Genomic DNA, 16,398 nt, shown 5'->3' with positions numbered 1-16,398 from the left:
CTGGCGCCGAAAAACAAATAACGACGGCGCCAGGCAGACCTTTTTATTCAAGCGGCATTTTAACTGTTAATATTATTGGATTTTATCTGGCCAGGGCAGCTTATTTTATACTGTATTGTTGTATTTTTAATTTAATATTTATATTTTTAATTTATATTATAATTATTTTAACTTAGTGATGTGAGCCGCCCCGAGGCTTCGGCGAATGGGGCGGCATAAAAATGTTTTAATAAATAAAATAAAAATAAAATGGTTTTTACCGGGCACCGAAAAGAATATAAACTCTGCGCCAGAATATCTGCTTGCTTGCTCTTTCCCTTCTTTTGAGAAGGCTATCCTTGGGCACAGACACCGAGATACAGCTGGGAGACACTCACATCCTGTTATCACTGTAACGCAGGCTGCCTTTGGCTCGGTCGCTGCCAAAATGGTTGCGTGTAGCAGGGAGTTGCGCTGGAATGCTCTTGCACGGTCTAGAATAATGACCTTGCCACTTGTGTGTTCTTCAGCCTGCTGCAATACATCTTCGTGGGGAACATCTTCATGGTCCCTGACGACCCCTTGGGACGTGGCGGACCCACGTTAGTGGAATTCCTGAAGAAAAATCCCAGGTAACATGTGGAACTGGTCGTCTACAGGGCTGGGCGTGCGAGTTGAGGGCCTTACGGTTTGGAGGGGGCAGGCATCCCTAGAAAAAGTGCACCCTGATGGGATGCAGAGAGGGACTCCTTGAAGAAGAGGCTTTCTGGGAATGCTGGTCAGACACACTGCAATAAACTGATGGCCCAGCGCCATCTTGTGGCCGGATGTGGGAAGTGCATGGACACAGAGCCAAAGCAAACCCGGGCAGTAATGGGTCTTCCTAGCTCAAAAGTGCTTATGGAAGAATGGAAATGCCTATCAGCTGACCTGCCCCAACATACCTCTGCTAGCCAGTTGCAGTCCACCAGCAGCTGGCTGGGGAAGGCTGGGAGGACTGTTTCCCTTCATATAAATATGGCCCAGAGTGGTCTGAAGGCACATGAGTCATCCACCCTACTGAAGCTAAGCAGATCTAGGGCTGGCCTGAGCTTGGAAGGGAGTCCCCACAGAACTGCATCACCACCTTGAATTCTGCAATAGGTGGGAGATGGGTGGGATATAAATACCGTGTTTTCCCAAAAATGAGACTGGATCTTATATTGCGTTTTGCTTCAAAAGATGCATTAGGGCTTATGTTCAGGTGATGTCTTATTTTTTTTCATATGAAAGCTGTAAGATTCTTGCCCTGAGAGTCCTCCACGATTCCTTTCTTGTAGCTTTCTTTTTGCATCCATCTTGCATTTTGCATCCATGCATTAAGTATGTCCGTTACAACACACGATGTATTGATGTTATTCATGTGTTGTGTCTGTACTCTGATTTGTCATTCGGCAATAAGTCTCATGTTCATCTGTTTACATAGGCATTTACCTCTTGACCAAAGGTGCCGCTTCGGTATTTACAAATACTTAATTATAATGTATATTATCATTTAAGTATTAATGTCAATAATATTATTTATATTATATATTAACATTGTTATTTTATAATTTAATACATCTGTCGTGCATTGCAACGGACATACTACTGTGTTTCCCTGTCCCTCTGTCTGACAATCTTAACTGGGGCTTATTTTGGGGGTAGGGCTTATATTACGAGCATCCTGAAAAATCATGCTAGGGCTTATTTTCCGGGTAGGTCTTATTTTCGGGGAAACACAGTACAATAAATTAATGTATAGGATTGTATCCTAAAGGAAGTATGCAGAAAGGGGCTTTCCCATCTAATTCTAAGGGTGGCCGCTTTTCTTTTCCGAGGTTTCAAAGCGGTACATTTAAGCTGAATGATTTCTGCAGTCTAACCCACCACCCTGTCCCCTTACGAAGCCCAGGTGCAAACATGTCTTACTTTATCCCCCACAGCAGGACCAAGGCCTCCGATTGCCACTCCTTCAGTGGCCGGCCAGCGCCCACACCCACACCCTTTCGCCCATCTTCGCAGACAGAGGTTCTTCAGCCCCGGGACAGGAAACCCCCTGGCAGTTCATCTGGGGATCCAAGGAGGGCTCCTCACGATGGGACAGCCAAGAAAGAGACCTCTCGGCCTGCTGCAGAGACAGAACGGCTGCGGAGGGACCTTTTGGAGATCTTCACGGGCCAGGACATGAAAGTGGATTTTGTGCTCATGCGAGAGCCTTCCTGTTGTGACCTCAACAAGCTTTCCGAGGCCATTCTCAGCCTCACTTTCTGAGCCAGCAACCTTCTTCTGGCCCTCATCCATTTCCGGGGTGGCCCTGAACATGTGACGGTTCACATCACTTCTTCTGGGGGTCACTCTGGAGGGAGGATGGGAGACACAAAAGAAAACTTTGCCACTAGACACTGTATGGGTGATTCTGAGCACCTCTTGTTGCCCCAGTCGGCAAAGCACGGAGTCTTTGGATGATGGAGCACCCCGCTTCAGTAGTCAGTAAAGGAGTCTCAGCTCCAAATGCACATGGATTTTGAGGGACACCAAAAGAGCTCAGGCTGAGCTACTGCAGGCAGTAAGGCCAGGCCTATGGCCCACCAAAAGTACACCAAGGCTTGTCCCTCTTTTGCAGGGCGTCTCCACAGTGACTGTAAATTGATATTTAACTTCCATGGCCCTCTTCTGATTCCAGATAATTCCTAGATCTATTCTACCGAAGAGATTCCTCTCAGGTTTTTCTGCATCTGTACGATATTACACTTTCCAGGTTTCCTAAGATAAAATCTGTGATGGCTACAAGAATTCCAGAATAATTTAAAATCAGGTAGGGACATTTAGATGTAGTTCTGTTTTTAGGTTTTGTCAAAGAACAAATTCATGGAAAGCCCTCAACTGTTTTCCAGAAAGTCATGAGGGAGACAAGGAGGACCAATTAGGGAACATTTTGATTTTGGCTCTGACTCCCTGAGAAGTTCCTAGATCACACCTTTTCAGGAATGTACCCTATCAACAGGCTTTCCAGATTTTACAAACAGTAACAAAAATTATTTTACTCAGAGATTTTAAAAGCCCCACTCAGATTTGAGATGGCAGCGTGCTCTTACATTTGGGGTTCTAAATATATTTTTAAATTGAAAGTCAAATATTTCTTAGAAAAGGAAATTGTACAATTTGAAGATCCCCGATGAAGGGAAAGTGGGGAGAAGGAAGAAAAAGGAATTTGGTTTGCTTCTCATTGTTTAAATACTGAACTGCTTTTGGAAGCTAAGAATGAATGGTGTGTTTTCTGACCAAGTTCTGATTTTGTGGGTCATCTAATAAAAGACTATGGAAATGTTGCCATCTCGCTCATGAAATGCAGCAGGAGGAGAAAGATGTGCAGAATTGTCAGTGTTGAAACATGAGGTTTGCTACCCTGAGATGGATTTTACCGTTTGGGAAAAACGTGGCTTGCATCTCATTCCTGCTAGTGTTACTGATCACAAACAGCAAACTGATACATATTTTTTTCTCCAGAGCGTATCAGAGTAGATCAAATCCAGAGCCTAACAAAAAACTAAAAACCGCAGAAGCATCTACAGTGAGCCGGGAGTGTGGAAGGGATATTCTTGGGCAATGCTGTCGCTTGCCAGTAGAACAGCCGAGAACTCTTGGCCTTCCAGGCAAAGTTAAAATGTCCTTGGCTGTTGTACCCTGCCTTTTGGCCATACTGATGGGGCATCCAAAATCAAGTAGGGGTGGCAGAGCTTTCCATTCCTAGTTTGCGTGCATACAGAGGGAGGATCCTAACCCCTTTAGCATCCTGAATTGCCTTCCATAAGGCTTAAACTACAAGCAGGAAGAGTTGCAAGAAAAATGGTGTGTCGGGGAGTCCTGCCCACATCTGGATTGCAGCCCCTAAGCGCTTCCCCCATGAGGAATGTGACCCATTGGCCAAAGGAGTTTCTCCACCCCAGAAAAGCTGGATGAGATTTCATGGCAGAGATTCCATGGGCACCTGCTGCACCAGACCTCCTCCGACATGAAAGCAGCACAGCTACTGGTTTCCGCTTCTGTGAAATGAATCAAGCAGCACCAAGGTAGGGGAAGTTCGTATCTTTTATTTTCACCCTCACTCTCATGCACACATGCACACACAAGCAGAGATTAATGCTTGTGGCCTCAAGGCTCCGCCAATGGCAGAGGTATATGGGTCGGTGGCGAAGGGCTGCGGGTGACCTTCAGTGACCGGCAGAACAGAAGGGGCTCTTTGCCTAAGCCCAGGCGGTAGTGCCACCAGTACAGCTTTTGCCTGGGCTGTAAGATAACCCGCAGGGGCTCTCCTTCTTCCGCGACGGACTCCCACTCCTCCTGCTCCGTCTGAAGTCCAAGCCCTCCATAAGCCACAGGGAGACAAAACTGGCGCTGGAGAAGGGAAATGGCCAAGGACTCGGGATCTACAGATCCGGACACGTCGTATTTCTGGCTGAAGGCCAGCTTAGAACAGCCCACTTGGCGGGTGATTTCGTGCGTGCTGGGCATGGGCAGGTCTGTGGCATTGGAGATCAGCTTAAGACACTCCCATGCCCCGAAGGCGGGCCCGTGGATGACAGACAGGCCACCGGGGAGGAAGGCGATGACATCAGGGTGAACAGAGAAGGACCCTGCGTGTTCTGCCGCTGGCGTGAAAAGGTGGCCGCGGAGGCTGTTTTCCTCATCCATCCTCCAGCAGGCGACGTGGTGGGCATCGGCACCGTAATAATACAGTCCGTCAAGAAGCGTGGCCTCCAAGCAAACCTCCGTAGCCATGGCCCCAGTGGCCAGGTCAGCCACTGAGAGAACCACACCACGTTCCAGGAAGAAGATCAGGAAATGACCCTCGCAGGAGGCATAGTGGTCACCTCCTTGGCAGCTGGGGTGCAACGGAAAGGTGCTGGAAGGCGGCTCGGAGTTCAGGTCCAGCACTTTACAGAAGGAGTCCCCCCGGAGGAGGTAGATCACGGAACTGGTGGGGTCACCCACGTAGTGGTCCCAGCCACGGCAGGCAGGGTGCAGGTCCCACACTTTGAGGGCCTCTCCAGAGCAGAAGTCCAGGGCCTGTAGGAAGCAACCCAGGTCTGAGCGGATGATGAAGGAGCCATGGCGGGTGGTGAAGATGTCTGTGCCAGGGGAGTCTGTTCGTGGGGCAATGGCAGCCATGGACATCTAGCAGGGGAGAGACACAGCAAAACATTCTTACTCTCAGTGTTCTGTGTTTGGGCCTACAACTTTTTTCAGCCAGTGCAGAAGCAGGCAAGATCTGGATGCCAAAGCATCTGGCAGGCAGGTGGCCTGGTTTAACTTCTGACTTTAGTGGCAACGGAGCGTTAAATTGTTCTGGGGGATCAATCAGCAGAAGCTTCTGCCATCTTGATTCTCCATTAGCTTGGTCTTTTTGCATTCATCAGCAAGAAAGCTGCAAGGTGAGAGCAGGTGACTCGCTGATAGAAGATGCCATGATGCCTGCAATACTTTTTGTTATCACCGGAAATGTATCAGAATCGTATACTTGAAAGGGGCTTTAGAAGGCCATCAGGTCCAACCACCCAGGTCTTAAGTCATCCATCCAGATTTCAACCTGACCTGACCCTGCTTAGCTTCCAACATTATCAGGCACTTCAGGCTAAGCTTTCTGCTTAAAAATAAGCAGAAAATGTAGGGGAAGGTTCTAGAGTATTTTCAAGGGCAACAGGGTCCTCATAACACTCCCCCCCACACACACACACACCGGTGTGTACAGTCATGAACTTGTCTGCATTTAACACCCCAAATTCCAGGCCTTGCAGGGCATCAGGCAGGTTCATCCAAAGATGGGCAGACTGGCCATTTCTGCCAACCATGCAGCAGGCATAAGGGGTGGGTAGAGATGGAGGGAGCTTGCCAAAAAGGCAACATGTAGCCAGTGGGCTACATTTGACTTCACGGCTTGGAAAGCAGCACCTAATGTAAGTGACGGTAGCCACGCAACATGCCAAGACCTAGGTCACCCAGTTGGGGTGACTAGCAGACACAGCCCTCTTCTAGAAGTTTCTACAGCTGTCAGCCTCATCTCAATCTCAGCTCCAGGAAGGATGGCACAGAAGTGGCAAAGAAGGAGCCACTTGGGTGTTGTCCTTCTGGGAAAATGCCAACAGCCAAGAGAGCCCAGTTTCCTAGGGCAGGATTTGGCCTACGAAGCAGAATCCTGGCAAGAAAATGCCAGAATGCAGTTTCCTACGCAGAGCAGGCGGCTCAGCATCCTATTTTACCCTTTCTGTTCCAGAGAGGCCATAATAACATTAGGAAGAAAACTTGAAGAGAACAGAACTTCGAAGTTGCAGAAGGCAGGATAGCTGGATCCAAGCTCTTGTGGAAGTTCTGGTGGGTTATGGAGCAGGTATGAAGCTCGGGAGACCCCGAATTCCATGCCTGGCTTTGGGAAAGGGACCCAGGAATGCTAGTAAAGTTTGAACCTGAGTTCTTCCTCTCCAGGCTTTCAAAACACACGCTGTAGCAAGAGCACCTCTGAGTAAGCACAGTGTTCTCATTCCCTTCCCCAACATTAAACGATCACGCGCCCCCCGCACATAATCTGCAGAAATGACCTACGCAATGTATCTTGGGGGGGGGGGAGCGAGGAAGGGAACTACTGGGATTCACCTACCTCTGGCAGCCACCCCCCCCCATGATTTTCAAGATCTCTTGTCCTCCCGATGTGACGCCTCTCCCCAGCCCCACGGAAGCCCCCCGCTCTCTTCCCACCCCCAGGGTCCCCTGCTTGGAGGCGGGCCAAAAGCGCAGCTCTGAAGCGCTGCGGCGCGGGCAGATGCCGGCCAGGGGCAAGCTGCAAGCCCGCGGCCGCCACGGAGCAGGAGCGGGACGGAAGGGGCGCGAACCTGCGACCTCACCTCGGCGAAAGGCTCTGCCCAGCCCGCGGGAAGCCCAGCCTGGCAGGACGGGAAGGCTCCGGAAGAGGCTGGCGGAGGACGGGAGGCCTCTTTGGCTCCGCCTGGGCGAGAGGGAGGAGACCTGACGCGTGGCCGGGGCGGGCGCGGACATTCAAGCCGTCGCGGGGCGGGGAAGGAGAAGGCGGGGGAGGCGCCCGGCGCTTGCCTTGTTCCTGGCTTCAGATCCGGGGCAGAGGCGGGAAGGCCCGTCTTCCGACATTCAGCGCTTCCCAGTTGGAAAGCCGCCCTCGTTAGGGGCAGCTGTAGCAATGCAAAAATCCGGGGCGCAGCCCCGCTGGAAGGGAAGCGAAAGCGCGGTCTTGCTTAAGTTTACCTCTGGTGGCCTCTGGCCATAATAACTTGGATTGAACTGATTCACCTGTGCCCGAAAGTCTCTGTGGGACTTTGAAGGACGCCCATGTTTGTGAAAAGGGGCATGGGCAAGGAGACGAGGGAGAAGGACTCAAGGGCAGCTGCCGGGAGAGGGGAAAGAGCAGGGGGTGACGCTCATGCGGGCAAAAAGCCAGCTAATCCAGATGTACCTGCGATCAGCAGGGCCCCTGGACCTATTTCTTGGGTAGGGCCGGTGGATGACAGGACGGGGTCCCTCCCAGAGATTTGGGACTCCACGTGAAAGTTTAAGGGTACAATCCCTAGTGGGCGAGACTGGAACACTCCGGGTGCAGGACACTCTGCTACCTGTCCACCTTGATGTTGGGTAAAGCTTTCCTTCACCCTATGGAGGGAGGGAAGGGTAAAGGCCTGTCAAAGTCGGGAAAGACCAAGCACAGGTACAGGGAAATGCCGAAAAGGTTAGCGATGCTCCACACATCTCCCGCTGCTCAGCCCTTTGTGTCCTTCCTGCTGCTTCTGCATTATTGTTTGCAAATAAGAAGCACCGGATACTTGTGGGGAGGAACTGCCTGTATTTGTTTAGGCTGCCAAAGAATGCCTTCTCTTGTAAAAACAAAGCCCAGCGGATAGAAATCTAGCTGCCCCCCCCCACGAGCTAGCTTTCTACTTGCAGGGAAGCTTGTGGAGTTTGATCTTGTACATGTTTCCAAATATTGCCCAAATGAAATTCCTCACTAGCAATCTGGATTGGTACAGCCCTTGCGGCCTACTGTGTGGAGTCGTCATTCTGATGCATATGTTGATCCAGGCAAGTACAAATGTGCCCCCCCCCCCCCAATGTGGTGTTCATGTCATGCTCCCATTCTCCCAGCTAAGAAATCATGCTTTAAGGCTGGAGGAGAAACAGCTCTGGGCACAACAACCCTCCACGATGCAAGCCATGGATTTTATATTTATTCTTATTATGTTAAATAGAGATACAATCAGATTCCCCCCTCCCCTTTTCAGTGCATTGCAAATCTTATCCATGGTTATTTTACTCCACAGTGCTTCTGTGGGTAGAGAGAAAGGTAGACAAGGGGGGTCCATTCATCACAACAGGTAAGAGCACAAAGATGCACACAGTTCTTCCAAGGCATCTACAGCATAGATGTGCTTCACTGGCCAGGTGAAGGAAGTAGCAGAGACCCGCTGCTGCGCTGGATTAAAATCTCAGATGAAGAAGGCAGAGGGATCTCAGAGGGGGGGTCACAGCTGCAAGTGACCTTGATTGCCCTGCAAAACAGGATGTCCTCTTTCCCGAGGCCGAGTCGGTACTGCCACACATAAGCAGCTTCATCAGGCTCCAGTGTGAATTGCAGGGTCTCCTCCTTCTCATGGGCTTCTCCCCATTCCTCCTGCTCTGTACTTAAGCCCAGGCCGCCATATTCGGTTGGTAAGGCAAACTGGGCCTGGGTGATCACCACGGCGATGGAGCCTGACTTGGGGAAATCTGATGGGGACGCCACCCAGCTCTGCCCAATGTCCGCCAACTTCTCCTTGGCACAGCCCACCTTCCGGAATATTCCCTGTGTCTTGGTGGCCCGGGTGTGGGAATAGTTGTGGAAGGTGCTCAGCAGTTCCCAAGCCCCAAAGGCAGGGCCTCGGAGGATCCCCAGACCCCCCGGCAAGAAACTGAGGACGTTGGGGTGGAAAGAGAAGAATTCTCCGCTGAAGTTATCCTGTAGCTGCCAGTAAAGATAGCTACGGTGGCTTTCCATTTTCTCTTTGGACCATGGATGTTGTCCTAGGTCCATGATTGGATCCGGTTCACCCGTGGTCAGGTCCTTCATGGCCGTCATGGTGCCTGGACTCAGAATGACACCAATGGTACCCCAGGGAGTGACAAAGTAATGCTGCCCTCCGCAGCAACTCGGATGGAGGGGTCGGGCTGGGCCACGGGGGCTGGAACTCAGGTCTTGGGCTTCCAGGAGCTTGTTTCCTTTTATGATGTAAACAGAGTCGAGCCAGCGAGAGCCAAAATAGTGTTCGCCCTCGCGGAGCGAAGCATGCAAGGGGAAGAGCTGCGCCTCGGGGGAGGTGGGTAAACTGGGAAGGAGCAGGAAACTGCTCAGGTCGGGGCGGACGATCACATCTCCAGCCCTGGTGCTGAAAATGTGGACGCTGGGCACTGGCTTCTGCAGAACCATCTCAGGGCAGGCTTGGATGGGGTGGACGAGGGAAAGCTGAGCTGGGGAGAAAAAGGAGTGGCTACTAATTTGGGCAAAGTGATGTGTGCGTATCTGTTTGTGAGTATTTAGTAAAATATCCATGAGCAGCAAATGAATTGATCTGAGTTTTGGTAAATTACCAACTGACCAGTAAAAATAAAAAAAGTAAAAAACTGGTAAAAACCAACTGAGCAGTGTATATCAGAAGCATTTTCTGCATGACAAAGAGTTCTGTGAAATGAGGAAGCTTGCATACTCTTCCCTCATGGAAGAGGGTCCCCCTATGCATGTCCATTCCTTTGGAGGGCAACACAGTGTCTACTTTTACGTACATTCATTCCTTTGGATGTTCACTGTGTGTATAAAATGCCCCATCATTCTCTGACTCCAAGCAGACTGAAATTTGGCATGAAATTAATGCTACCCCTGCTCTTGAGCTGATTTCAAGTGCATTAAGGACAAAACATCTCATTGTGCTGACTGAGGGTGGTGTATCCACACTTCTTTAATGGCAGAGCTCCTGTGCATTTGACAGCCAGCAGCTTGCCTTGCAGAAATCAAACTGGCGCAGCTTCTGCCCATAAGGAGAAAGACTGATGGGCAAAATTCCACCCCTTGAATGGCAAAAGGCCATCAAAAGCATGGGAGCCCTGCCAGAAAAGAAGGGGGTAGCCCTGTGCTGGCCTAGCCCCATCCCAGATTGCCCATGGATCCTCCACCCACCCACTCCACTTACCACTTTAATGCCTGTTAGTTGCACGTCGCAGAAATTCCAGATTTATGCAGATCAAAGGGGCTTGTTTATTCCTCCTGGGCTTGGCTTCAGCCTTGTAAACAGCTGCGTCTTTGGCTTCCTCCCAGTCCTTCCGCAGTAGAAACTCCTATTTATGGGTCATGCTATGCTCCCACATAATACAAGTGTGCTTTCCTCTTCACCCCTCCAGTGACATGGATACCCATGTCTCCACCCAACAATTTTTTGAGAGAGAGTTAGCCTACCTTATCTGATCAGCTCATATGGCAGAAAGTCGCTATCAGTTGCTGTACAGCAAGTTGCTATACAGAAAGTTGCTAGGACTCTTTGCATCTTTGCTTTAGCCCACAGGCCGAGGAGCAAAATTTCTGTATTAAAAATGGAAGCACACAGTTTTGGCTTCTGCTGGGAATTTGCTGGTTTGCTGCTGACTAAGCAAACTCTCCCAAATCTTTCAGATTCCATGTGAACCCCCAATTTCATATCTGGGTACACAAGGGAGCATGAAGAGACACTCAGTGTGGTGTTTTCGTCAGAGCAGCAGAAGGGAGAGAATATTCCAGAATCTACAGTTAGATCTCAGGGTGACTTGCAGTGGGAGGCAAATAGGTTCCAGTGCTCAGTCATTTAGCATCTGCATCAACCAAATTATCTTTCCTCCCCCACTAATCAAAATCAGGCTGTTGCAACAAAGAAAGTTTGCTGGGATTGCAAACCTGCAAGAATTATTCAACTAGGGGTGGGCCTCAGGGCCAAAAGCCAGGGCCCCATGACCCCCATAATGTTTTCTCTTCAGAGATTAGAAAGTTTGTGGCAATTCCATGCTATTGGCCCTCCAGCTTCAACGGTGTTACCATGTTACAAACCTGCTGTAAGAACTCCCCAAGTTGCCAAGTGCTTTACCTAGGCTTCCTTGGAATGAGGACCCTGGTATCTTGTGACAGTGTTTACTTGCACATGGGTAGAGGATGAGCATGAGATGGCAGAACGCAGCATAAGCACACACAAACTGTGCCCTGTTCAGGTTTTCTTTGGGAGTCCCCAGCCCTGTGGGGCCCTCCTAGGGAACAACTCAGCCCCTGTGCCTCTCCTTCCATATCTCACAAAACTCACCCCAAACCTGAGTCTTAGATGGAAGACAAAAGATGAGGTTTATTTATTATGTTGCATTTATGCTCTGCCCTTTTCCCTCTTGTGAGGAACTCAAGGCAGCTGGCATAGTTCTGTGTTATCTTCACAACAACCCTGTGAGGCTGGGTGGCAAGGGTGAGTGACTGCCAAAGTCACCCAGTGAGCTGACTAGAACCCAGGACTCCAGCACTCTGACCAGCACACCAGCCCTCTTCCAGACTTCTTGGGCCAGTCAGAAAGGCAGCAGCTGTGGACGATTCAGTGGAGACTCAGAGGCATGTCAGGACAACAGCTGGACAGATTCATTCCTGGCAGATCTGGGGAACTTTTGAGGGAATCCCCTGTGCGGAATCTTATTCCCAGAGACTGTCAGCCCGCCCAGAGAGTCTGTCTGTGAATTAAATGCCTCCCCTTCTCTCATCTAAGTGTCTCAGCATGGCCCACATTCCTGGCCCCCTTTCTCCTTCGGATCCTGGTTCTGATTCCTCTGAAGTCCAGCCAGCAATCCAAAGCAGCCATCTTTCTGCATGTCTAAAGTAAATAGCCATCCCTTTTAATTTTTCTCAACAGGTGGAATGATTTCTTTATCCTTTGGCTCTAAGGAGGCCTCCAGTCTGATGCCAAAGTTTTCGTTGAGTATTGCTGGAATCTCGGAACTCTGCAGGACAGCTTCTGTGCGCTCTCCTCCCTTGGTGGAGATGAGACGCCAACCCATGTAGGTCAGGCGCCCGCCATCTTCCTGGTGGAGGGAGCAGAACGACTTGCAGGCAAAGATGGAGCTGGGCGAAGTTTGGTGATAGAGACACATGTCAGCAAAATCCTCCAGTTTTTTCTCCTCGAGGGTGAACTGATACAGAGGCCTCCCCTGCTGTCCTGGAGATTCCCGGCGCTCCAGCACCCAGGTGGCCCCCTCCAGGCCCAGCCAGAAAGTGCCACCTTCCTGGACATGCTCCATCTCCTTCTTTAGCGGCAACGGCTCCATGAATCCTTCGCCAAAGCCGACGTCACACAGGAACTGCTGCCCATCCAGCCGCACCAGAATCACCAAGTGGTCCAAGGGGGGTCCATAGCGCCCAGTGAAGCGGTTCCGGACACGCCCAGCTATGCCTTTGGCATCAAATCCCAGTGTCTGCAGGAGCCACAGGAAAAGGCCATTCAGCTCGTAACAGAAGCCGCCCCTGTGGCGCCGGACGATCTTGTCATAGAGACGGGGCAGTTCCAGCAGGATGGGCTCCTTGCAGTGGATACTGAGGCTCTCAAAGGGCACAGAGAGGAGATGGCGACGGTGCAGGCGGTGCAAGGTCTCCAGGGAGGGCTGGCTGGTGCCCTGGTATGCTATCCGTTGGAGGTATTGGCCCACGTCCATCGCGGGCCCTTTGGGCGGAGAGCGAAAGGTGACCCGAGGTGCAAATCCTTTCTCTTGGCAGGCCTTGCTTTGTCGCCTTGCTGTCACTAGTGGCACAGCTCTGATCCTTCACATGCACTTCAGCACATGTAAGACAGTTGACTCAGGATTCCCAGGGCCCTGCACCCCCCTTGCCTGCCCTAGGAAAGACTTGCTGGATCTTCTGCAAAGCGACGTGTGCTGCTCTGTACAAATAGCAGCAGCAGTTTTACTGTCCGGAAGAAGGAGGGCGGTAATGGGAGATGTCATGTGACCATTCCAGGAAGAGCACCTCCGGAAGGAAGCTTCGTTCTCAGCTGTGTGCGCCTTAACCCTTGAGCAGCCTTCAGATGCTTTTAAAGGTCTGGCACCTGAAGCCTTTTGATGCTGGGGACAAAGGCTACGGAATTGCATCAGTGAAACTGTCTTGCAGCCAAAGCTGTGTGCCTGTTGGTGCATGTAAGAGAGAGAGGCTATTAAAAAGTTATCTAAAAGTACATCTGGACTATCTGTCCAGGAGCTCAAGTCCTAAGTGCAGTGAGAATTCAGGGCTCTGGAGCTGAGAATTCCTGGAAGGCCAATATGAGGCCTTTCTCGGAATTCTTTTATCCATTAATAGAATTCTTATATCCATTTATCTGGGGGTGAGCTCATCCTTGTGTGGACTGATGTGGCTGCATCAGGTGATGGGGCAGAGGGGCAGCAAATTGTGTGCCCCCCAGCTCTGCATCCACCCCAGCCCTACCACCTCCAGCAGGTACTTCAAGGAGCTTTGCCAGCCATTCTTCCACTGTGGATTGGGAAGTGTTTCTGGCCCATAATTATTTCGCAATAGCACCATCCAAAAAATCCCCCCCCCCCAGACACACCTGGATTAGCCTGATAAAATGAAGACCCCTTGGGATAACCAAGAGTTGGTTGTTTGGAGCACAAATGTACACCTGCGAACTTACATGTGAATTATATTTGTCCTGTCTTTTGTCCTGCAAGGAGGCCAAGGTGTATTTCCTAATTTAGCTGTATTCATTTTTTATTCACACAACCATTCTGTGGGGTAGGGTAGGCTGACTGGCCATGGCTGAATGGGGACCAGTACCTGAGTTTCCTGAGTACCAATCCTACACTAACCACAACATCATTCTGGTTTACCTGTGAGGAAGAAGCATTGCCTTTCCTCAGAGTGTTTTGGGACTGTAGCCTGCTTAAAACATTTTTGATTAATTTACTGATTTACTGCATTTTAATCTGTCCAATAACCACTGTTCTTTGGGGGATTACAAACAGTTAGTATACTAAAAAAGAGATTAAATTACAACATAGAAATAATTAAAAGAATAAATATAATAGAATGCAAAGAAATGAACAATGTGGGAATTGATAAAAAGCCATAAATACTCTAAATACTGATAATAAATGAAAATCTAGATCTAGGTCTATTACTTCCATCACCATTATTATTTATTACATTTGTATACCACCAGTAGCTGAAGTTCTCAGGGCGGTTTACAACAAATGCCTGAACAAGAAGAAATGTCTTTGCCTGGTGCTGAAAAAATAAGTGTAGGTACCAGGTGAAATGGTTTCTTGGGATACTCTGGCCCAAAATTGTTCACAGCTGGAAAGGTTAAAACCAGCGCTTTGTATTATGACTGGAAATGGGCTGAAAGCCCGTGCAGGGGGCAAAGTTCTGGCACCACATGATGGGGACAGCCAGTTCTGCTTAGCAAGCAGCAACTCTGCCTCAGTTCTTTTGGGGCTTTGAGTGTTCATGCCAGCACCTTGAACAGGACCCGGGCTGGACTGGCAGCCCGTGTGGCCCGTAAACATGGGCATGGATCTGGAAAACCAGCTTGATGCAAAAAGGCTTGCTGTTGGCCTTCCAGTCATACTAGGAAGGATCTCTGAGCGGCATTCCTGACTTTGGACCAAGGAGCTGGGATCCAACAGGAAAAGCTTTATCAGAGCTGCAAAGATGAGCAGGAGTAAGAGGAGGAGGAGGAGCTGCATCAGCCTGTGGAGATTGTTTTTGTACTGCACAGAAGCCTTGCAAGTCCAGAGCAGTTTCGGTCCCCAAACTGGTCCTCAACCAGATTTATTTTATAGTTATGTATCCATTTAATTTTTTTAAAAATACTGCCTGATAGCCAAAGCTCTGATCAGTTCACGACAACTGAAACATAAAATGCAATATTATTGTGCCTTAACTATTTGAGGACAGTGTGGTGGAGTGGTTAAGAGTGGGTGACTTTGGGCCAGTCGCAAGTGAGTGACTTTGGGCCAGTCACAGCCTCTCAGCTCAACTTACCTTGCAGTGTTGTTTTTTCAGGGATGGGACAGAACAGGAGGAGGAGGGGGAGAATGATATAAGCTGCCTTGAGTTCCTTGTAAGAAAAAAGCAGGATATATATCTAATAAATAAATCAATAAATACAACTATTTAAATTTTCAAGGCAAAAACCTAGCAGCTGTAGAAAGATACAGTGCAGAATTCTTAAAAAGTGCAAAACTTAAATTCCTGGGGAAAGAAGGTCTTTAATTGGCATCCAAAATATAATGTCTGTGCCAGGTGAGCCTCCCAGGGAAGTCCATGCCGCTGTCAGGGTGCCGCAGCAGAAAAGCCCCTTTTCCTGGCAACCACCCTCCTGCCTTTCCTTGGTGGGGCCTCCTTCATAAGGAGCACTGAGCATGGTCTTAGGGTCCAGGCAGCTCCATATGGGGCAAGGCGGTCCTTCAGGTCACCTGGCCCTAAGCAAACTGGGGCTTCCAATATTAATACCAGCACTTTGAAGCAGGTCTGGACCTGGCCTGGCATCCAGTGCAAATGGCAAGCATGGACAAGGATGCAGAAAATCAGCTTCATCCGAACATGCTGGCATTTGATTGATAACCACAAGCTGGTTACTGCTCCATGTTGTCCTCTATGTCTGGGTGCATTTTAGGTTCCTCAGGGGCACCCTGATTAATGCTCTTTCAAGGAGGAATTTAGAGTGTCCCTGTCTCACCCAGCAATCCCCACCCTATTAGATGTAGATGTTCAGATGGTAAAGGGTCCAGCGTACCAGTGGCCCATCAAACACATCCAAGCCGCTTGCCCTCGTTCTCATTGTTCAACTAAACTCATCCAATGCAGCCAGAGCAGATGCTGGTTTGGACATTTCCCTTAATGGAAGCACATCAGAAAAGTGGGTCCAAGCCAAGAGATGCTGAGTGACTTTTACTGAGCAATTTGAGAAGCAGTGGAACCTTTTTCTGCCAAAAGCTGCATAGGTTTGTGCTCCAAGTTGGCTCCTCTGTCTTTTCCTTTATGTAATTCCTTTTGGATGGGAAGCCTCAGAAGAACTGCCTCCTCCTCCTCGATGTGGTTGTTGCTGATGTTAATGATGGAGGTGATGATTTTTCTGTTCTTCTAGGAGCCACATTGGTTGAATAGCCAGGCAAAATCATTTCAGTGGACATTCATGTGAATGTGCAGCTCACGTGAGGAACAGGAGCTCAGAAGCCAAGTTCATGTGGAGCATTTCTATCAAGTAAGCAAGATCCAGGAAAAGGGATCTCAAGCAGCATGGCAGGAAAAGATCTTGGTACTTCCTAACTGGTCAGAATAAAAATATTGGGACAGATGGATCAATG

General features: G+C 49.6%; 3 protein-coding genes and 1 long non-coding RNA gene across 7 annotated transcripts in view; 1 reads left to right on the top strand and 3 right to left on the bottom strand.

The window, feature by feature from the left end:
* Positions 1-567, bottom strand: part of LOC123028421 — a 6,249-nt gene extending 5,682 nt beyond the window's left edge. The window contains exon 1 of the long non-coding RNA XR_006415681.1: positions 261-567. This is a non-coding gene — a long non-coding RNA (uncharacterized LOC123028421). The remainder of the gene's footprint in view (positions 1-260) is intronic.
* LOC123028418 (protein KHNYN-like) overlaps positions 1-3,329 on the top strand; it is a 16,838-nt gene extending 13,509 nt beyond the window's left edge. For 3 of the 4 annotated variants that reach the window (XM_044440183.1, XM_044440182.1, XM_044440184.1), the window contains exons 7-8: positions 510-611; positions 1,944-3,329. In XM_044440183.1, the coding sequence (XP_044296118.1) occupies positions 510-611; positions 1,944-2,271 (430 nt within the window). In that variant the 3' untranslated portion in view covers positions 2,272-3,329. The remainder of the gene's footprint in view (positions 1-509; positions 612-1,943) is intronic. The other variant, XM_044440185.1, reaches the window with a different exon arrangement.
* Positions 3,330-4,071: 742 nt separating this feature from the next.
* LOC123028419 lies at positions 4,072-7,246 on the bottom strand. Its single transcript, XM_044440186.1, has 2 exons — positions 6,897-7,246; positions 4,072-5,175 (listed from the first exon to the last, which is right to left on the bottom strand). Exon 2 carries the CDS (start codon positions 5,173-5,175, stop codon positions 4,153-4,155), a length of 1,023 nt encoding a protein of 340 aa, XP_044296121.1. The 5' UTR covers positions 6,897-7,246; the 3' UTR covers positions 4,072-4,152.
* Positions 7,247-11,380: 4,134 nt separating this feature from the next.
* Positions 11,381-13,119, bottom strand: LOC123028422 (arylamine N-acetyltransferase 2-like). The gene is made up of 2 exons (XM_044440187.1): positions 12,844-13,119; positions 11,381-12,755 (listed from the first exon to the last, which is right to left on the bottom strand). Exon 2 carries the CDS (start codon positions 12,748-12,750, stop codon positions 11,938-11,940), a length of 813 nt encoding a protein of 270 aa, XP_044296122.1. The 5' UTR covers positions 12,751-12,755; positions 12,844-13,119; the 3' UTR covers positions 11,381-11,937.
* Between the last annotated feature and the right edge of the window lie 3,279 nt (positions 13,120-16,398).

The sequence above is a fragment of the Varanus komodoensis genome, unplaced genomic scaffold (assembly GCF_004798865.1).
Source record: "Varanus komodoensis strain SLA01 unplaced genomic scaffold, ASM479886v1 scaffold368, whole genome shotgun sequence".
Lineage (NCBI taxonomy): Eukaryota > Metazoa > Chordata > Lepidosauria > Squamata > Varanidae > Varanus > Varanus komodoensis.
Note: the sequence above shows the minus strand (reverse complement) of the source record. Positions and strands in the feature narration are given on the sequence as shown.